The sequence below is a fragment of the Aphelocoma coerulescens genome, chromosome 27 (assembly GCF_041296385.1).
Source record: "Aphelocoma coerulescens isolate FSJ_1873_10779 chromosome 27, UR_Acoe_1.0, whole genome shotgun sequence".
In the NCBI taxonomy this organism is placed as follows: Eukaryota; Metazoa; Chordata; class Aves; order Passeriformes; family Corvidae; genus Aphelocoma; species Aphelocoma coerulescens.
Genome location: NC_091040.1, coordinates 2,791,208 through 2,808,488, shown reverse-complemented (window position 1 = coordinate 2,808,488; position 17,281 = coordinate 2,791,208). Strand labels below are relative to the sequence as shown.

Here is a 17,281-nt window from a genome sequence, read left to right as displayed (position 1 = left end):
GTAGCAGCTACAAAACGTTAGCAAAGAAAGTACCTATTCCAGAAAACACTAAATAAAAAGAATGTTGCCCAAAAGAAGTGAGATGTTCAACCTTAACCAAGTCTCAGAAGCCCCGCCGTGGGCTGGATTGCCTGAGATAGCTGCACAAAAATACTGTTCAGCAAATTATTCTTGGCACAAACAAAAAGTTTGGTAAATGCCCTGGGAGAAGGAAACACCCTGATGGTGACACCCAGTGTCAAATGTATAAATAGAGAGAGCTGGGGATGAAAATTCGCAGTCCTGAAGCTTATCAGGCTGTGTAGCTAAATTTGGGGTTGCGGTTTGACTCTTTCCTGCTGTCACCATGAGCTGTGGCACCAAATCTTCGAGCAGTACCATTAGAATTAGCAGTGGAGGAGGAGGAGGTGGTGGTGGTGGTGGTGGAAGATGCAGTGGTGGAGGTGGTGGAGGGGGTAGGTCTGGTGGATACTCCTCGGTGTCCTCGAGAAAATACACCTCTTCTGGAGGCAGCGGGGGCTTTTCTGGCAGAAGCTTTGGTGGAGGAGGCTCCAGGAGCAGCTATGGAGGGGGCTTTAGCAGCGGCAGCTGCGGGAGGATCAGCCGCAGTAGCTATGGGGGGAGAATGAGTGGTGGTAGTTACGGAGGAGGAATGAGCTGTGGAAGTCTGGGAGGAGGATTTGGATCAGGAGGGGGTGGATTTGGGGGAATGGGAGGTGGTTATGGAGGTGGTGGATACAGTGGAGGTGGATTTAGTGGCTTTGGGGGTAATGGTGGCTTTGGTGGTGGTGGCAGTTATGGTGGAGGCAGTTTTGGTGGCATGGGCTTTGGGGAGGATTCTGGCTTGCTCTCCACAAACGAGAAGTTGACCATGCAGAACCTCAATGATCGCCTGGCGTCGTACATGGATAAAGTGCGACGCTTGGAGGAAGAAAATGCCCAACTTGAGCAGCTGATCAGGGAGTGGTACAGAAATCAAGCTCCCTCTCAGAACAAGGATTACAGCCAATATTACAGGACAATTGAAGAGCTGCAAAATCAGGTATGATGTACTTTGACTAACTTGGAAACGGTTCTTATTGGAATGGCACTTTCCTCATGCAGCACAAGGTCCCCGTTTGGGGTGATATTCCCCTTCCTGTGCTTTAGGCAGGAGGCAGAGTGGTGTGGGGATGTGGGGACCAGCTTCTGTCTGCACGTTCTGGCACACGTCTTTGGCACAGGAAGCATTGCTGGGTGCAGTGGCAGATCAGCACCAGTGCCCCATCACGTGGCCTGTGCCATGCTCCCTTCAGTGGTGGGCTGCTGCTTGCTCATTCTTCACTCTTGAACAGCAGATATAATCCTTGCTTGTGTCCTGCTATTACTGCCATATTAATTGGATATTTTTCTGAATATACAGGATGAGCCAGCATGTGCAGTTAGTCTCATTCCAGCCCTCAGCCATTTAACAGTCATGTATCTCTTGCATGAATGTGGCTGTTCTCAAATGTAATGGAAATTCTGCTGTTCCACTGTTTTTTGTTGGTTGGGGTTTTTTGCTTGTTTGTTTCTTCTTTTTTGAAAATTAAGAGTTTATTTAGTTATCCTTTCCAACAAGGGATTTTTAATGGGTATCTGTAAACCAAAATTGACAGTAAAGGCACTTTCTTTTATCTGGAAGCAATAAAATCATCTCTCTCAGTAGCTCCTGCAGATCTAGTCAGGCTTGACATTGCCATAAACCCCTTCTGCGAGGTGCTTGTGCATAAGTGTTTCTTCTCTGTTGTCGGACTGAAAAGACAACTGGCGGAATAACACCTGCCCCCTCCCTTTCAGATTGTTGGTGCAAATGTGGACCTTAACAGGATGCTTCTTGACATGGACAACACCAGAATGACTGTGGATGACTTCAGACTGAAGTGAGTCATTCCCTTCCTGGCTCCATCCACTTTGCCTCCCTTTATCCCCATGAGTTTCCACTGAAAATTAATCTTTGTAAAAGCTGGAGACTTTTGGCTCCAATGACAGAATAGAGAATTGTTGGGAAAAACATTCTGAGAAGGATTGCTTTGGGTTTTCATTATTATTTTTCTCAAGGCAAGTTCCTGAAGAGACACATTTAAGGGACTCCATTCTAAGTTTCTTCATCCTTGCATGTAGATTTATACGCATAATCCTCGTGGTGTAAATCTCACAGAGAGAAACTGTACTGAAATCAAACAAAGCTATTGGAGATAGAAAGAGAATGGGGTCCTTCCTTTTAAGAATTGACCAGAGATGTAAGATGGGAACTGTCCATAACTGAGATACCAAACAAAGAGGTCTGGCAGCACTTTAAGTCTCTTTCTTGTCTGTCATTCAGGTATGAGACTGAATATACTCTCCACCAGAGTGTGGCAAGTGATATCAATGGATTACGCCCACTTTTGGATCAACTGACTCTGTCCAGATCTGACTTGGAGACACAGTTTGAATCCCTGAAAGAGGAACTGATCTTCCTGAAGAAGAACCACGAAGAGGTAAGCTTCTTCACACTTCAATAACTAAAGGCAACACAACACTCCAAGAATTTCCCCTAGCTTTTTCCACCAGTAGTAAGCAGGTTTTGGCCACTGGTTTTGATCATCCAACTTGTCACAACCTGGCTTTGATTTTGAGGATTGTGTACAATGCATAGCTGCCCACAGCTGGTCTCATGAGACACCAGGTCAACATGTGAGACCAGGGGGATGAATGGCTTTCAGTACCAACTATAGTTTGCTTGCTGAACTCATGGAAGGAAAATTGGATAGAATATATAGAGGAGTCAAAAGAAAGCATTTGTACTCTCTGCAACGGGATTTCCCACTGAGAAGAAAAGATTCCCACAAAGAGCACACTGCATAGAATTCCTTACCACCCTGTGGAGGAAGCGCCAGGGTCACTGTGCATGTGGTGCCTGGCTGTGAGCACTGGAGCCCCAGGAATGGCAGAATTGTTCCATGGCAAGGGCAGGTGAGGCCCTTTCGCTGGAGTCATGGGCTGTGTGAGGATCTATGTCCTTTTTCTTCCCTTTACTTGAACTGATGCCACTCTCTCCCTTTGAGAACCTCATGGGGTTTTTGTGATTTTTTTTCAGGAAATGAGAGGACTGCAAAGCCAGTCTGGTGGAGATGTCAATGTGGAGGTCAATGCTACTCCTGGCATTAACTTAATGGAAAAATTAAATGAAATGCGCAGCGAGTACGAGAGGCTCATTGAGAACAACCGGAAGGAGGTGGAAAGCTGGTATGAAACCAAGGTAAAGCACAGGCGGGCTTTGGTAATTAAATCTTTCACAAAGGACTGGACCTATTTACAGGGTGAAAGGCAACTTATCACATGTTATTTAAGGGACAATAACTTCAAATTACTTATAGTTTCCTGTAACAGGTCAGTCCTGGAATATCAGCTATGTGGTAAAGCAGGTAGAGCCTCTGTGTTCAAGCAGCCAGTGAATTACCAGGGTGTTGGCAGAGTGGTTTGTGGGAAATAAACAGTCTGCATGGCATCTTTATTCTTATGAGTTGATTTCTTGATGCTTTTATGATAACCCCACAATGTTTTCCAATTATCAAAAATGAGTCAATTTTGTATGTTAATTTTTCAGATGGAAGAAGTTAATCAACAAGTCCACTCAAGTGGCCAGGAGATACAATCAAGCAACCAGCAGATCTCTGAGCTGAGGCGTGAATATCAGAGCCTAGAAATTGAGCTGCAGTCACAGATCAGCATGGTAAGGAAAGGCATTTGCTTCACCTGTGACACAGTCTGTATGTGAGAAGAAGGGCTACACCCAGCAAGTAATCCATCCAAGGAGAATGGGATACTGGATTACTTCTCTTCAAAGATACACTTTTTTCTGAGGATCTTTGAAGATCTTCTCTTTTCCCACAAAAACAAGTTAAAGTCACCACATTCCCATAAACATTGCATTTTGTTTTCCCTTTGCAGGTAGACTCTCTGCAATCCAACCTGGAAGACACGGAACGTCGCTACAACATGCAGCTGCAGCAGATCCAGGGCATGATCGGGCCCTTGGAGGAGGAGCTGGCCAGCATCCGCTGTGAGATGGAGAGCCAGAACGAGGAGTACAAGATGCTCCTGGGCATCAAGACTCGCCTGGAGCAGGAGATCCAGCAGTACCGGGTGCTGCTGGAGGAGGGGCAGCAGGACCTTGTGTACGTACTCTGACAGAACACGGCTCTGTGTGGCACCCAACTGCTGGGTCAGTCACCAGCAGGAAATTTAACAGTCGAAACTTGCAAAATATTTTGTACTGAAATGAGGCTGATGCAGATGTCTTGGCCAATCACCTCCCAGGTGTGAGGTATTTCATTTTGTTCAGAATATAGCTCACGTGAAGAAAAATTAATGTAGAAATTCTGAACTACCAATTTGGGGCTGGACAGGGAAACCCATGTAAAAGAGCCTGGTTCCAGAGAAGCCAGGAACTGAACAGGCAGGAAAAGACTGTAGGCAAAAAAACCCAAACCAAAACAAAAAACAACCAAAGTTTTCCAAACCTTTATAAAAGTTTCTGAAAGTTCAAGCTACTTCAGCTTCACTTATGCAGTGTGCCAGCTTCTGCTTGGAAGTGGTGCCTAAAAGAGCAACTAAAGCTTCATTCTCTTCTGATTTTGAGCCATACAGTGATGTATGTGCCAAATATTGCAAGAAACCCCTAGGCAGAATGTGGGAAAAGCAAAAGCTCTTGCATTCAACTTGAAGTTGAAAAAGAGGATCATATTTGGCGCTGCTTCAGTTGTTTTGCTCTGCGTGCTGGGTTCTAACCAGCAGTATGACCCAGAGAGGTGCTGGCTCCTGGGCAGCAGCTGTAGCTCAATTGCCTTCACATGGCAAAGTGATATTGATTAACTTTTTTTTCCCCTTCTTTCTCTCTTTGCAGAATCCCATCAGGAGGAATGGGAGGAGGCATGGGAGGTGGTAGATCTGGAGGTGGTGGTTATTCTGGAGGAGGAAGAGGAGGAGGTGGTAGCATGAGTGGTGGATATGGAGGTGGTGGCAGCGGAATTGGAGGAGGAATGGGAGGAGGAAGTGGTGGAGGAGGAATAGGAGGAGGAAGTGGAGGAATGGGAGGAGGAAGTGGAGGAATGGGAGGAGGAAGTGGTGGTGGATGCATTGGAGGAGGAGGAGGAGGTGGAAGAACCTCTGGAGGCATCAGCAGTTCCCACTCCTACTCTTCATCTTCCCAGTCCCAGTCCTGCAGGAGTGGCGGTGAAAGCCAAGGTGAGAACTACAGTATGGGCACACTGTTCTCTCAGTCACATCCTGACTAATTTATACACTAATTTATACCAACATACTCTTCTAGAGGCAAACAGTACTGAGGATAAACTAAAATTTCTGGAAAATGTTAGATTTACTGTTACTAACAAGTCTTTCCTCTTTGTGTGCAAAGGATCAACTCCATTTCCGGAGCACACAGTCCATTTCTATTCCATTTTGTGGATGATATCAGCTGTTCCTGTAGTTTAATCCCAGCTGGTTTTCTTCATTGTCTCATTCTTCTCAGAACCTCATAAATCCCACAGCCTTTGTGTCATGCTTGAGTTTTCCTTTATGCTTTTGGAATGCTTATGGTCACTCCCACACAATCCTAATATCTGGGGTATACTGGTGGCTCAGACGTTCAGTGCCAGCACTGATGAAGCTCATGCTTGCTTTGTTTCTAAACAGGATATGGAAGAAAATCTTTTGACTAAGAATATACATCAAGGATCCTCCAGTGCAAGACCTTTCAAAAAGAAACTGGCCCCAATCTGCTGCATTCCCCACATTCCCAAGGAAAGATGATGCTCTGAACAGCTCCTGGGAGTTACAGATGCCACCACTCCCCCTGCCCTGCATGCTCTGTGCTGCTTCTGCCCACAAAGCTCTGCAGCTTCAGTCACTGGCACTCAAACTGCTGCTTTACAGATCCAACCTGTTTGGTACTCAGGTTGTTCTGAATCAGGAAAATATCTCTAATAAAATTTAATTTCTATCTTGATGCAACCAGAATCCTGTGTGGGGTTTTTCTTACCTTCTGTAGGTGTAAACACTTAAAAAAGAAAACACAAAGCCATGCCAAGACACACCTCCAGGTAGAAAGGTTGATGATACACTCCAGTAGTTGATTACAAAATTTAGAGTTAAAACAGTATTTCTGAGCAGTCAGGGCAGATCAGAATCTTCTTGGGCTGTGCCTTTGTTTTTTAATAATGTGTCAGATATTCTCATGAGCTGAGCTCTGAGACCCAAGAGATGAATATCAGCCTTAAAGGGACTGCAGAGACTCAGTGCTCAATGACTCTAATGGTGTTGGCAGCACGTGAGTGTCCACAAAGGAACACACTAATAATGACAGAGCTGTGGTTGTAAAACGAAATGAATGTTTCAATTCACAAAACCTTGATGGGGCACTCACCTTGATGGGTTTAACCTGGAAATGCACAGATAAGGGATCTCGGTTTGAAATTATAAGAAGTGAAAGGGAAATATAATTTACAGGAACTTTACAAAGTTCATTTTCATAAAATGTTAAAATTGACAGTAATTGCCTTTGACCGGTGAGAAATTAAGTACACATAAAAGGGTCTGGAACGTTCCATTTTGGATATAGCTACCAGAGTGTCCCAGGACCAGAGGGGGCAAAATGCCAGTGAGGCTGCCCAAGGGGAGGGTACATCTCACCTGCACACAACCTTGCACGCTGAGCTGCTGGTGCAGGGCTGCATGCAAGGGAGGGGCCTCTGAGGCTGAGTTGAGAGTGAAAGAAAATGTGGGTTGCACGGAAGTGGAGCAGCACTGCTGTGTAACACAATAGACACACACCAGTAGGGACTGAGAGACCAGATACAAAATCGATTTCCAGAAATACACGTCACACTGCCATGCAAACTTTCTCAACACTTGGAAACCACTCAGGGAAACAGAAACACTTGACTCACACCAAGCCGAAGTGTGCTGGCATTGTGCTGGCATGAACGAGCCTTTGCAGTTAAACAGAGTTTGTGCTGCATAAATGCTGCCAAGGACATGGAATAGGAATAGTGAGATTCTGGTTATGCCGATTTCTCCTTCTTTGGTGTAGAAACTTGGACTACACACACCATTCAGAAAGAGCCATGGTGTTCATGGTAAATGGTCTGAGGATTAAGAGTAATGAATTGTGCTTATGCCAGAGCCTTCTGAGGGAGGGAATTGCACTGTCACCTCCTGGAGGTGCAGGTACAGGGACAGGGATAGGGACCTCCACAGATGTCAGCCCATGCTTTAAACAAACCTTGGAAGAGTATTTATTTCCCTGACTCCTAATTACTTTGCTGCTCAACAGGCATTAAGTGCTACACATCATACAGTGAAGTCCAGAAGGGGTTAAAACAGGCAGAATGGAGGCAGCAGCTACTGAGAGACCAAGGTGGAGGGAAGGAAGGATTTCCAGGATCATTTGACATCTATGAGGCCCAGTATTGGGTTTGTGTGGCAAGATTTGGGTAGCAGGGGATACAGGGGGGGTTCTGTGAGAAGCTGCCAGAAGCTTCCCCCGTTTCTGGCACTGCCAGAGCCGGTGCCAGCCCAGGACGGCCCTGCCGCCAGCCAGGGCTGAGCCTGGCAGCGACGGTGGCAGCGCCTCGGGGGTAACAGAGTTACCAAGGGTGAACAAATCTGCACAACTGCAGCCAGAGAGAGGAGTGGGCTTATTTCTTCTTCTGTAATATGGAACCTCTTCCCAAAACACTTCTAGGTTGAATCCATCCTCACTCTCCGTGGATAAGCTGATTTTGAGGCGGCAATTCACAGCAGGTCCCACCAGCTTATTGTGCTTCCTTTGCAAGCCCAGTGACTCTTACATGGGAGCTGCAGTGCTGATATTTAATGCACATCTGGAAATCCAAAACTTTATTTCTGTTCAAGGCTTTTCTCAGTTTCATAGACGCTTGATTAGTAAAGATGGAAAAAGCAGCTCACTGCACATTCCCTATTGCACGGGCAGTGGAAAAAAGTACACAAGTGTTTCTGACTGTTGGGTGATGCAAGATATTCTGTCATGGTTGCAAAACACGCTTCACTGTAATGAGCTCAGGTAACGATGATATTTTTTCAGATCTAATCATTGGCTCTTTTAATCAAACTTATTTTTTCACTGTATTATATAATTCAAGGATGTATTCTGAGAAATTACTATTTAAATATAGTTACGAAAATATGCAAAGTAAAATATTTCTCCTCTCAATTTCCTCTGAGTCCATTTAAAACCGTTAAAATAAAATTAAGAGCTCTTTGATAGGAAAAGATTTAATGTTTTCCCTTGCACAATGTTAGTTTTGCAGCTGTTAGACACAGTTTTCTTCAAAGAGAAAAGATACCATGATCCACATCCTTCATGTTCAGAGAAAGCTGAATGCCAGCAGGACCTTATTCAATACAGAGTGAAAAATTCAGAGTTCAGTTTTTCTTCTGTAACAGACATGGGAATGCAGTCTTAGACGTTTTTATTTTGGTTCATTAAAGGAGATTTCTATAAGGTTAATGTAAATTTGAAATAAATCAATTAATGAAGAGTCCTTTGGAGGCAGCTGGTGTCACAAATCATGTCTGTGATCTCAGGTGGAAGACCAAAGCTAAACTACTGAGTTTCAAAACATAAAGACTGATGGAGACTGACAATGAAGCAGAGACTTCCTTAGGTGCCGCTACCAGCGAGATATTGCCAAATTAACAGAAACTGAGAGATACTATATTATTCAACAAAATATCTAACAAGGAGCCACCCACATAAAATTATAGTGCAGGCTTGGTGTGAATCAACAAAGACATATTTGCACTGAATGGTAATGCCTTTTACTTACCTCAGACAAAATTCCCCTTAGCACATCATTTTTGGCATGAGCACTGTGGCTGGCAAACCCCATGGGAAGCTGGACTGCCTGGCAGGTGACACCCACCCAGGCAGGTATAAATAGCCACCAGTGAGGACGGCCCGCTGCACTTTGCTTTCCTGTATCTTGCTGTGCAGAGCTTTGCATCTGGGGCTGGATATCTGATCCCTTCACCATGAGCTGCAGCATCAAGAGAACATCCAGCACCTCGTACAGGAGCGGAGGAGGAGGTGGAGGCGCCTGTGGTGGCAGCAGCGGCCGCAGCTCCTCCGTGTCCTGCCGGCGCTACGCCTCTTCCGTGATCGGCGGGGGCAGCTACGGTGGGGCAGCCTGCGGGGGCTACGGGGGCAGCCTGAGCATGGGCAGCCTTGCTGGGGGCTTTGGCGGGGGCTTTGCGGGGAGCTGCGGCCCCGGGGGAGACCTGCTGCTGAGCGGCAATGAGAAGGTCACCATGCAGAACCTCAACGACCGCCTGGCGGCTTACCTGGACAAGGTGCGAAGGCTGGAGGAAGAGAACGCTCAGCTTGAGCACCACATCCGGGAGTGGTACAGGAAACAAGCTCCCAGTGTTTCCAAGGACTACAGCTCCTACTACCAGACCATCGAACAACTCCAAAATCAGGTAGGATCATCCTGGTACATGTGCCTCCATCTCCCACATGCTCTTCTCTCCTCTAAGGCCTTCCTCTTTCCTCTTTGCTCCTTCCTCCTCCCTCCATCCTCAGCACTGGGCTCTACCGCCCACGGGACCGCTGTGCTGGTGGTACCGCAGGCACAAACCTGCTGAGCCGCACCTCCCATCCCCTGGGTGAGCAAACCCTCACAGCAGCCCACAGGCAACAGGGACGTGCTCCGGGCACACAGCCCGAGGCACCAGGAGCCCCACCAGCCACAGACATGCTGGCTCACAGAATGTACATCCCACATTGTGCAGGTGGCTCCAAACCCGCCATGTGAGGTTCACAGTGCTTCCCTCTGCTCCCACCCAGTCCAGCTGGATGGAGTGCAAAGCCAAAGCACCGGGATGGCAGGATCTGAGCTCCCTTTGTTCCTGCACACTCCTACAGACACCAGGGGGAAGGACCAAGGTCTTCCCTTACAATCAGGTCACACAGTACCCAGAAAACAGAGTAAACAGACTGTGAAGAAGTACGTTCTATGGAAAGGGCTGCAAACACTTATTGGGACACATGGGGGACTGCCCCTATCTTGAGAAAGGGAAGAGCATGGATTTGGCAGGATGGTCTATGATAGCACAAGTTTCCCTGAGAAGTAAATCTGGATCGTTACCCTTCCATATGGCCCTTGCACTACTGCATGAAACAATTCTAAGACCCACAAAAACACCTAACAAAGCTTAGAGCCTTCTTTGTGCTTGTCCTCGAAATCTAGAACACAAAAGGACTCCTCTCCACCTTCCCTTTTGCAGATTATTTCTGCCACTGTGGACAATAACAGAATGCTTCTGGACATCGACAACAGCAAGATGACTGCTGATGACTTCCGAATGAAGTGAGTACCTCCCTGTGAACCTTGCATGTCTGTCAAATCCCTCTCATCATCTCAGAAGACAAGGGAGGACTGCCCTGGGTGGTATTACTGAGTCACCTTGTTTGATTGGAATAATGATCTTAGAAGGACGTGTGCTATTGACTGTCAGCATCTCATTTCCCATTTCTCTGTCTCTGTGTGTGTGACACAGGTATGAGAATGAGCTGGTCATCCGTCAGACCGTGGAGGCTGACATCAATGGCCTGAGAAATCTCATGGATGACCTGACTCTGGTTAGATCTTCACTGGAATCTGAGCTGGAGTCCTTGAAGGATGAGCTGATTGCTCTGAAGAGAAACCATGAGGAGGTACAATACAATGATAGATAGCACAGTCAAAGACATAATCTGTTGATTCTTCACGGTTCCCACCTTCACATATCAAGTCAATTCCACCTTATGCCATGCGATCATCGCTCCTTTGTACCTTGGTACTGATTTGCCCACAGTCCCCAGCACAACAAATGACCTGTGGGTGCTCTTGTGCCTTTCCCTCGACTCCCCGCAGGAAATGAGGCAGCTCCAGTCCCAAACTGGTGGCGATGTGAGCGTGGAGGTCAATGCCGCCCCTGGAGAGGACTTGACAAAGACCCTGAATGACCTGAGAAATGAATACGAGGAGATCATTGCAAGGAACCGCAAGGAGGTGGAGCAGTGGTATGAGGTGAAGGTACGTGGCAATGCCCAGAGTGGAGTCTCCTTTGGTGGGACAGCTCAGACACCCTGGGACCGGCACTGGCTGAAAGCGAGAGGCTCCCTGGAGACTTGAGTTCTCATTCAGCAAATCTGCTCCCCTGTGGCTCAGAAGGTGTCTCTGGCGTTTGACTCCACAGATCCAAGAAGTCAATCAGCAGGTCACTTCCAGCAGCCAGGACATCCAGACCAGCAGCCACCAGCTCACCGAGCTGAGGCGCGAGATGCAGAACCTGGAGATTGAACTGCAGGCGCAGCTCAGCACGGTACGTGGGCAGGATCTGCGGGCCCTTCCCTCCTTGGCACGGGCAGGGAGCTGTAGAACTCTGCTCCTCAACTCCTGTGTTTGCCTTTCCAGAAAAGCTCTCTGGAAAACTCCCTGGCAGAAACTGAGTCTCGCTATGGCTGCCTGCTGCAACAAATCCAGGGGCAGATCAACTGTGTTGAGGAGGAGCTGGCCAGCATCCGCTGTGAGATGGAGAGTCAGAGCCAGGAGTACAAGATGCTCCTGGGTATAAAAACCCGCCTGGAGCAGGAGATCCAGCAGTACCGGGCACTGCTGCAGGAGGGGCAGCAGGATCTTGTGTATGTATTTCATATTATAGCAAGGGAATAAAAAGAAATCCTCATGTACTTGCTAATAGATTCTTTTTGTCCCTGAAGCTACATCAGTATCTCTTTCGACTGAATATCCAATGTTAGCAGGTTTTGATGAATTCTTATTTTTTTTACAGTGCCTCCCAAGGAGCTTTCCAAGGAGGTGGAAAATCCTCCCAATCATATTCTGCTTCCTACTCTCATTCCCAATGTGGGGACATGTCAGGTAAGTCAGCACTTTGTAAGCATGTGATTATTAGTGGGTTACATTGCCCCAGTGGCTGCAATGTATTTGGTCAGAAAAAAGTTTTGTAGTTTGGGTTGGGCAAGGTTCCCAGGTCCATCACCCAGGAGTGAGAAACCTCATTACTCTGTCACAGAGACATTAGGGGTTAAATACAGCAAGTATTGCTCTTCCCTCTGCCTAAATATAAAATACAGTTTATAAACTTTATGGGATGGGAAATACTTTTTTGCTCACTGGAATAATAAAAAAATACAGTTCTGAGAAAGCGCCCAGGGTGCTGCTGGGCGTGGAGCCTCTGCATGTCTGGTGCTGACACTGTGTCAAGTGTAAGAACTACACTCCGAAGGAACGCTCAGACTTCCCCTCAGGGCAGTGATTTGCTCTTCGTTCACACAGGGCAGTCAAGAGTGTGCTAGAGCAGCAGCAGTGACCCTGGCACCGTCCAGCTGAGATGCACCGACCATGGGCGGTGAGAGACACCCGAGAGTTTCTGCAGCATGGCCGAGGCAGCAGGAAGGTTTGGAAGACAAGCCTGGTCACCTGCCCCAGCACTCCTTTCCTCCACCCTGCAATGCTTGGTTTATTCAACTTGTCTTTGGCAAATCATTCTTCATTAAAGGGCTCACGCTCTGCTGGAAACTCTGCTCTAATAAAACTTTACTTCTGCAATGCAAATCACAACATGTCTGAGAAAATAAATTTAACCAACCTCACGCAGGCACTTATCCAGATCATCCATCAAATATGGGCTGTGCAGTTGTACGGGGTACGTGGTCTCAGGACAATCCATTTTGCACTAGGAAAATGGACATGGTGCTGAGATGAAATCACAGAGTGAAAGGAAGTATCAGGAAGTGTGAGCATGGCTGTGTGAGGTGTGACAACTAGCAGGCTCTGCCTTTAAGGAATTGCTGGGTGAGGCTGGCAGAAGTCTCTGTTCACAAGCAAGAGGTATAAGGTTCACAAGCAAGAAAACAGAAATCTTGTTGTCAGTCCTTGACACAATTTTTCTCCTTCCTGAGACACTAAAAACCATTTACCATTTTATTTTTTAATGGTCACTAAGGGATTGCTCTCTGGCTCCTTGCCTTGCCACTTGTACTAAAGAGAATGAATGATATGAGTGAAAGGAGAAAGAAAATACAAATGATGGGTAACTATCAGGAGATTAACTGTTAATTTACTAAACTGTGCCCAGTGGTACTATTGTGACTTATCTGAGTCCATTAATCTCATCACAGATAGAGTCCTGTGGGAAGGAAAGTGTGACTCAGGAGAGGTTGTTCCAGTATGAAGGTGCTTCCTCACAAGTATTTCTACACCTTTGGCTGCACAGAGAATTACATATTGCTGACTTCTGTTAGGAAAAACAGACAGCAAGGCAATGGGTCTGCTTCCTTCAGTGTCATGCACCAAAACCATTCCAATGTTTTACAACAGAAATTTCAATTTAAATATGGATATAATACCTAGAATCCAATTTCTGTTAGTACATGCAGCTGGCTGATATTCTGCCTTAAGAGAAATGAGAGATACATTCCTTTTCACTGAAGGCATTTTTTATATTTCACTGCTTAAGAACATAAAATATGCAACAAAATTAGAGATGAAAGAGGAATACTGAATTAGGGCAGGTCCTTTAGACATATTTTGCTTTCTGAAGATCACAGTGAAGCCCCTTTTCAGTCTCTGACTTGTGCACAAGATACATGGAATCAGCCATGTGTCACTTACAGGTGCCTGTTGGTCCCTTCCCCACTGATTAAACCTGGTTTCTAGTATTTCCCATTTCATTTCAGACTGAAGGATTGATCTGTTAGGGTAATGAAATTAAACACTTTTTCATCACAACCAACTTACAAGAGTTTGATTTGGTTTAGGTCTTCTTTCATTAACCACGTGCCTTGGCTCTGCCAGCACAGCACCCTGACTGCAGCTTGCAGTCAGTGTCCACAAAGAGACTTTCTACTCATGTTGAAAAACTGGCTTTTATCAGTCCAACATCAGGAATTTGTGTGAATAAAAGCCTGTCTACAGGGAATAAAATGCTCATTTCAGGTTTTAACAGTATAGAAAGTGATGTAAAGCAAATGCAAATATGACTTTGGTCTCGAGAGGCTGCCAGAACTCACTCAGGTCTCAGCTGTATTTACTATAGCCGAAGCAGCTGAAGGAGACATCTCTTTTGAGGCACAGTTATGGAACCTTAAAGTACAGTTAATGTATATAATTAAGCACTGAAAGGTTATTTTGCTTCTTTCTAATGTTCCAGAAGCACAGAGAAGCATCAGAATGATCAAAAATACAGTCCTAATCCAGAGAACTCTCGGGAACTCCAGAGCTGCAGTGCCTGTCCCCATTTCTGAGCCAATTTGGGAGTGTGAGGCCTTGTTGCAGTGGGTGGCACTGGGGAGAGTCCTCAGGAGTGGGCACCAGTCTCTGCAGCAGGATCAGCTCACTGTGGAGTCCTGCTGCTGATAGCACAACACCTTCCACTCATTCCTGCTGATCCATGGGGGACTTACCCCCACCCAGGGATGGGGCAAGGCCTGTCCTAGTGACAACACACACCACAGGTGTGCCAAAGGCACAGCAAGACCCACAGCCTCCATCTAGGGCTGGCAGGTGCTCCAGAAACCTTGTGCTATTTCTGTGATCAGGTATCCTGATACCACTGCCTGTTCCTGGTGCTCACTTCACTCATCCATGTTCTTAGAAAAAGCCATACAGTTGCTTAGTGTTCTGAAAAGATCTACAGGATAGGAAAAAAAAGGCTTTGGCAGGGAGGAATTTAGAATTCAATTAGTGACCATCATTGATAACAGGAGGTAGGTAGAGAGAAAGAGAACAGGAAAGGATCGCTCTGCTGGAAGAGCTTAATTTCTCTTGGGAGTTATCTCTAAATTTCTCCTTTTTCAGCTGTTGGAAGGACTATGAATAATGACTTAGAACAACTGCAGAATTAAAATAGCTCACACTTAATAGGATTTTCTGTAGGTCTACACTTCTGCAAGTTTATGAGCCCATCCCATGGAGTCATGTAAGAGAAAGATGAGGCCAGAATGGGGGGATGTGGAAATCCTTCAGCTCTCAATGAACAAACACACAGGTTGAGTGATGCTGCAGGACAATGGATGACGCATGAGGAATGCACAAATGGAGTTCCTGATGAAATTCTTGGGAGTAGCACTCTTCTTACCAAGACCACATTTGACTCATTTACTGTAAAACAATTAATTACCAGTAATTGTTTCTAGGATTGTCCTCTCCCTCTTGTGTGACTGAAGATATACATCCAGTAATGGCATCACAGCCTCTGTGGAAACCACAGGCTGCTTTTGGTTATTCTGCCAATTCGGAGTATCTGTTTGGGGCTCAGCATCCAATTTCACCAGTGAGTAAACAGCACTGGGAAAGGATTCACAGCACTCCTACTTCAAAGAAACTTCTGACTTGCAGAGGTCCATGGGGTGCACTAAAGGTCTGGCAGGGGAAGATGTGATTTCAAAGCTCTTAGAGCCCCTTTGAAAGGCTGAGGAGCCTCAACACCTTCTACCACAGAACATGTCTGACCTCCTTCTGTCATTGCAAGGACTATGAAAGGTAATGGCTCCTGAACAGACCTGGCTCTTCTGGCTTGCGAAGTAAATCAGCAGGTCCAAACTGACTTAGCCTACTCAGGCCAAGGGCCATGTACACAAGACAGTGGCCAGAAATGCACATGGAGACAAGGAGATACCCCCGAGTTACAGAACAGAAAGTCTACAGATGAAGTGTTTGGGATGCAGTTATGGCAGTAAGGATGGTTAGACCACCTATTCAAAAAAAGAAGGGAGGGATAGAGAGAAAAAGAAAAGGCACCTGGTGATAATATGAAATTAAAGCATTGGGAAATGTCAGAAATTGTTGGGTCAAGTGTTGTGATGCAACAATGCTGAGGAGGAGATATAAAATCAACACCTCTGGCACTAACACCAGTCAGCAATAAACATCTCATAGGGGAGAATAAAAGTACATTGCAACAATCTAATGAGGAAAATATGACTAAGGAATCACACCCTGTGAGAAAATAATTTTTATTTTTTAATAATGATGACTCAGTCTCAGTAACATATGCAAAGCACCCGGTTCTGACGTGCAGATAATTAGAGAGCTACCAATAAAACAACAATCATAATTATGCAGATCAAAGGATTACATTATCTGTGATATGGGGATGGTGGTGTGTCAAGAAAGAGGGTGAATGGTTTTCCATGATTCTTCAGTCAGCCATAACACACATTGGTAACTTTTATGGATCTCATAATTGTTGTGGCTTAGAAAAAAAGTCTTGCTTGAGCCACAACTGCAGGGTGTGTGTAAGTAACAGCATAAATGGAGAAACCAACAACAAAACAAACAGGTAAACTATAACTTCCAAATAGAGATGAATTCCCATCAAAGTTCAACCCCCATATAATGAGGCCCCTTGTCTTTCAGGCTTAAAATTCACATTTTCCAAAAGTTATTTAAAGATGAAGTTTCCTTTCCAAAGAAGGGCTCATCACAACCTGCCCCCTTACAGAAATGGTGCAGTTGTTCAGCACGAAGGGACAAAAGACTGAAGGTAAGGGGGATCTAGAGGGTCATCACAGCTACGTCTGTTATACAAGCATAAAATTCCAAACATCAACTGACCAAGATCAGACTTGAAACTCTCTACTCCATCCACAGCTTCTGTAATGGAAGCTCTTCAAGACCCTGCTGCCTCCCCCAGTTAAAAATTTCCCCTTAGTTTCCAGCCCAAACACACTCACTCAAATCCAGACTGTGCCCTTTCCTACATGGACAACAGGCTTGGTCTGTATTTCAAACAGTCCTGCTACCTCCATCCTCAAGAGCTAGCTAATAACAATCTCAGCCTCCATCTGGCAAAGCCAAATCCTTTCTTTCCTCTCCCAGGATACAGCCAATGCAGCCACATAGATTTTACACACGTATTTCAGCTTAAGATAATCTCTGGGTAACTGGAAATTTGCACAAAAATGTTTAAAAACTCACAACTTTAAAATGGCATCATTGCATGCCCATGGCTCTCTGCATGAGACAGGAGGATTTCCTGAAACTGATACCACCAGAGTTTGGTGAGAACAGAAATAACATTGCTGCTATTAAGCTCATTCTACTGTGATTTACAAAAATCTAAGTACCCTGAGAGACAGTCCCCACACTGAGCTTTCTTTTCGAGGGAAGTACCTAAATTCTTAAGAGATTCTGTTTCCAGAAGTGGCAGTTCTTCAGGCTAATTTAAACCAGCCGCATGCACAGGG

The 17,281-nt window shown here is 45.7% G+C and overlaps 2 protein-coding genes across 2 annotated transcripts; both read left to right on the top strand.

The window, feature by feature from the left end:
• The first annotated feature begins 222 nt into the window (after window positions 1–222).
• On the top strand, window positions 223–5,942 carry LOC138099221 (keratin, type I cytoskeletal 13-like). Its single transcript, XM_068996344.1, has 8 exons — window positions 223–1,042; window positions 1,819–1,901; window positions 2,345–2,501; window positions 3,101–3,262; window positions 3,611–3,736; window positions 3,955–4,181; window positions 4,910–5,250; window positions 5,701–5,942. The coding sequence occupies exons 1-8, from the start codon at window positions 347–349 to the stop codon at window positions 5,724–5,726; spliced, it is 1,818 nt and encodes a 605-aa protein (XP_068852445.1). The 5' UTR covers window positions 223–346; the 3' UTR covers window positions 5,727–5,942.
• A 3,118-nt stretch (window positions 5,943–9,060) lies between these two features.
• On the top strand, window positions 9,061–12,454 carry LOC138099222 (keratin, type I cytoskeletal 15-like). Its single transcript, XM_068996345.1, has 8 exons — window positions 9,061–9,507; window positions 10,315–10,397; window positions 10,588–10,744; window positions 10,944–11,105; window positions 11,269–11,394; window positions 11,487–11,713; window positions 11,863–11,951; window positions 12,369–12,454. Exons 1-8 carry the CDS (start codon window positions 9,061–9,063, stop codon window positions 12,386–12,388), a joined length of 1,311 nt encoding a protein of 436 aa, XP_068852446.1. The 3' UTR covers window positions 12,389–12,454.
• Window positions 12,455–17,281: the final 4,827 nt, after the last annotated feature.

Bases quoted from the DNA above. Each gene is read 5' to 3' on its own strand.
- LOC138099221 (XM_068996344.1), top strand. From the start codon at position 347: ATGAGCTGTGGCACCAAATCTTCGAGCAGTACCATTAGAATTAGCAGT. The intron at 1,902-2,344 runs GTGAGTCATTCC...TCTGTCATTCAG, and splicing joins GTGGATGACTTCAGACTGAA to GTATGAGACTGAATATACTC. The intron at 3,263-3,610 runs GTAAAGCACAGG...TTAATTTTTCAG, and splicing joins AAAGCTGGTATGAAACCAAG to ATGGAAGAAGTTAATCAACA.
- LOC138099222 (XM_068996345.1), top strand. From the start codon at position 9,061: ATGAGCTGCAGCATCAAGAGAACATCCAGCACCTCGTACAGGAGCGGA. The intron at 9,508-10,314 runs GTAGGATCATCC...TCCCTTTTGCAG, and splicing joins TCGAACAACTCCAAAATCAG to ATTATTTCTGCCACTGTGGA. The intron at 10,398-10,587 runs GTGAGTACCTCC...TGTGTGACACAG, and splicing joins GCTGATGACTTCCGAATGAA to GTATGAGAATGAGCTGGTCA.